The 2,982-nt window shown below is 38.0% G+C and overlaps 1 protein-coding gene across 1 annotated transcript; it reads right to left on the reverse strand.

Moving 5' to 3' along the window:
* Positions 1–392: 392 nt before the first annotated feature.
* On the reverse strand, positions 393–2,650 carry LOC107711385 (gastrula zinc finger protein XlCGF8.2DB-like). Its single transcript, XM_016516372.1, has 3 exons — positions 2,634–2,650; positions 1,736–1,900; positions 393–1,514 (listed from the first exon to the last, which is right to left on the reverse strand). Exons 2-3 carry the CDS (start codon positions 1,782–1,784, stop codon positions 448–450), a joined length of 1,116 nt encoding a protein of 371 aa, XP_016371858.1. The 5' UTR covers positions 1,785–1,900; positions 2,634–2,650; the 3' UTR covers positions 393–447.
* Between the last annotated feature and the right edge of the window lie 332 nt (positions 2,651–2,982).

A 2,982-nucleotide genomic window follows, 5' to 3' on the forward strand; every position in this document is an offset into this window, starting at 1 on the left:
ACATTTTTAATGAGGCATGTATGTACCTGTTTGTAAGGTATTTAAAATACTAACACTACCATTTAAAAGTCTGGAATAATTAAAATTGTTTAATGGTTTTAAAGGAAGTTTCTTCTGCTCACAAAGGCAGCATTTATTTGAGAAAATTACAGTAAAAACTATTATATTGTGAAATATTATTACAATTTAAAATAGCTGTTGAATATATTGTAAAATGTGATTTATTACCGATCAAAACTGAATTTTCAGCATCATTACTCCAGTCTTCAATGTCACATGATCCTTTAGAAATCATTCTTATTTGCTGCTCAAAAAATTACTGACCCCAAACTTTTGTTTTCTACACACACACAGTCACACACAGTCTCACACACACACACACACACACACACACAGTCACACACACACACACCTCTTAGAAAGTCCTGGTTTCTGAAGATAAAAAGCTCATTGCGACAACACAGAGTGATGTTTCTTCTTATGACTCAGCAGCTGATTTGATTGGTTGAAACTCTTCCCACACGCAGTGCAGTGATATGGTTTCTCTCCGGTGTGAATCCTCTCGTGCGCTTTCAGGGTTCCTGAGCGAGAGAACCTCTTGTCGCAGTGCGAACATTTGTACGGTTTCTCTCCAGTGTGACTCCTCTGGTGCAGTTTCAAGTGCGTCGCTGATATAAACCCATTCCCGCACTCGAAACACACGTGAGTTCTCACATCGGTGTGTATCTTCTGATGCTCTTTAAAACCATCCAGTCGTGCGAAACTCTTTCCACACAGAGAACACAAGTATGGTTTCTCCTGCATGTGAATTTGCAAGTGTCTCTTTAGTATGGATGATGAAAGAAACGTTTTACCGCATTGGTCGCAGTTAAACGGCCTGACAGCAGAGTGAGTGAGAAGATGTTCTTTAAGACTGCTGATATGTGTGAAGCTCTTTCCACACTCAACACAAGTGTATGGTCTCTCTCCGGTGTGGATCCTCATGTGCTCCTTAAGGTTTTCTTTATAGGTAAAACTCTTTCCGCAGTGATCGCATGTGTGCGGCTTTTCTCCGCTGTGGATTTTGATGTGCCTCCTAATGGCTCCCGAGAGTGCAAAACCTCTTCCGCATTGAGGACACATGAATGGTTTCTCTCCGGTATGAATCCTTATGTGTCTGTTCAGGCCTGTTTTGTATGCGAAACTCTTGCCGCATTGGTCGCACATGAACGGTTTCTCTCCGGTATGAACTCTTATGTGATCCACGAGGTTCCTTTTACACCTGAAACTCTTCCCACATTGAGAGCAAGTGAAGGGTTTCTCGCCGGTGTGAATTAGCATGTGGCGCTCAAGGCCGATTTTTTGCGTAAAACTCTTTGCACATTGAGGGCAGATGAAAACTTTTTTGGCTCTTTCTCGTTTTTGGGATTTATTATTATTATCAGTCAGTGACCAACTCAAAGATTTTTCTCCAGGTATGAAAATATGTTTCTCCTCAAGCAGTTCTCGTCTTTCCTTTTTCACTTCCATCAGGTCTACATGAACAGGAAATTAAATCATTAAAAAAGTCCCAAAACAAAAGCTTTGCTCTAGATTTAGGAAATTCTCACAGCCACTATGGTTTTCTAGCTTCCAAATCTGGTATTATTGGCTGGTTTTTCTAACTACACCAACTAAATCCAATGAACTGCATGCAGCTTTTGTGACCTGGATGTTCTTTAGCATCATTGATGAAGAATCAAGAATAATCACCAACCTGTTTGTTCTTCAGTGTGTTTCATTCTGCAGGGTTCTGGATCTCTCATGTTCTCTCTGTCCTTCAATAAACTCTGTTTCTGCAGATTTCACTTCTTCCTGATGGACTGGATGCTCATCTTCAATGTTCCAGCATTTATTGTTGAATTGATGTTAGAGGAACGTGCTGAAGATGTGATTGTTATCACTGTACAGAGCATTATGTATTCATCTTTGTATATGATCTAAGTATATATCATAAATTCTTATACGATCTTTTCTTACACGTATCTGCACCCTAATTAACATATAGATTAGGGAATATAGAACGAATGTATCGTTCAAACAACATTACGAACTCGCGAATTATCGTTTGGCATCAGTATGAAATCAGTGAATTATCTAAAGCATCTAAACTGCGTGTTATCTTTACTTTCAGTTATGTTCTACTCAAAACAAGTTTCATATGCGTACTTCGGGAAATTGATAGCATAATAATACTGACCGTTGCGCGTTGCGTTCAACTGATCGACCGTTACTGCCGTTTTCAAACAAAGAGCGCGAAACGCTGAAAACAAATTACCTCAACAAAATCTCTTTTGATAATTATTTGAAAATCATCTATATTTGAGCTCTCACTATAAGACTTTTGGAATCATTATAAATATTATTTATTTCCATCACTTTTCGACTCAAATATACTGTTATTGTTATTAATTTAGTATGCCGCCTACATATAACTAAGAAATAACCGTTTGTGAGTATGAAACATTAAAATAAATGTTCCACGATTTCCATATAGAAAAATAAAATAAGACTTTTTAGAATGATATAAATAATATAAACATTTCGCTGACAGCATCTTTGTTTACACTGCAATCTGACACCACTTGAAAAAAAAACATCAAAATGAAACCTACTTCATCTTCACGGCTCCTCCAGCATCATCTTCTTCTACGTTTCATTGCGGGACACAAAACAGTCGAAGATACGTTTCCGCCACCTACTGGATTAGAAAATACAACGCAAGGACTTGATAAACGCCTTCTGCAGAGCCAGAAAAGTGTACCTGAAATGTATTGTGTATTGATTTGAAATAAAAGACACGTAAAGCCTGTTTAAAGGTCTTGGTTTCCATTTGTGGACAGCTAAGTTTCTCCTCCACTCTCACCAACTTGTGCTTTCTTCATGTTCGCCGCCAGGTATCAGCACAACATAAACAAAAATACTGAGTGCCTTTTTTTTTTTTTTTTTTTTCAGATAACGAAA

This window comes from Sinocyclocheilus rhinocerous, unplaced genomic scaffold (genome assembly GCF_001515625.1).
Source record: "Sinocyclocheilus rhinocerous isolate Xijiao unplaced genomic scaffold, SAMN03320098_v1.1 scaffold1469, whole genome shotgun sequence".
NCBI lineage: Eukaryota > Metazoa > Chordata > Actinopteri > Cypriniformes > Cyprinidae > Sinocyclocheilus > Sinocyclocheilus rhinocerous.

Excerpts from the sequence above, each read along its gene's own strand:
- LOC107711385 (XM_016516372.1), bottom strand. The coding sequence starts at position 1,784 with ATGAGAGATCCAGAACCCTGCAGAATGAAACACACTGAAGAACAAACA. Across the intron at positions 1,515-1,735 it reads ACACACTGAAGAACAAACAG|ACCTGATGGAAGTGAAAAAG; the intron begins GTTGGTGATTAT and ends CTGTTCATGTAG.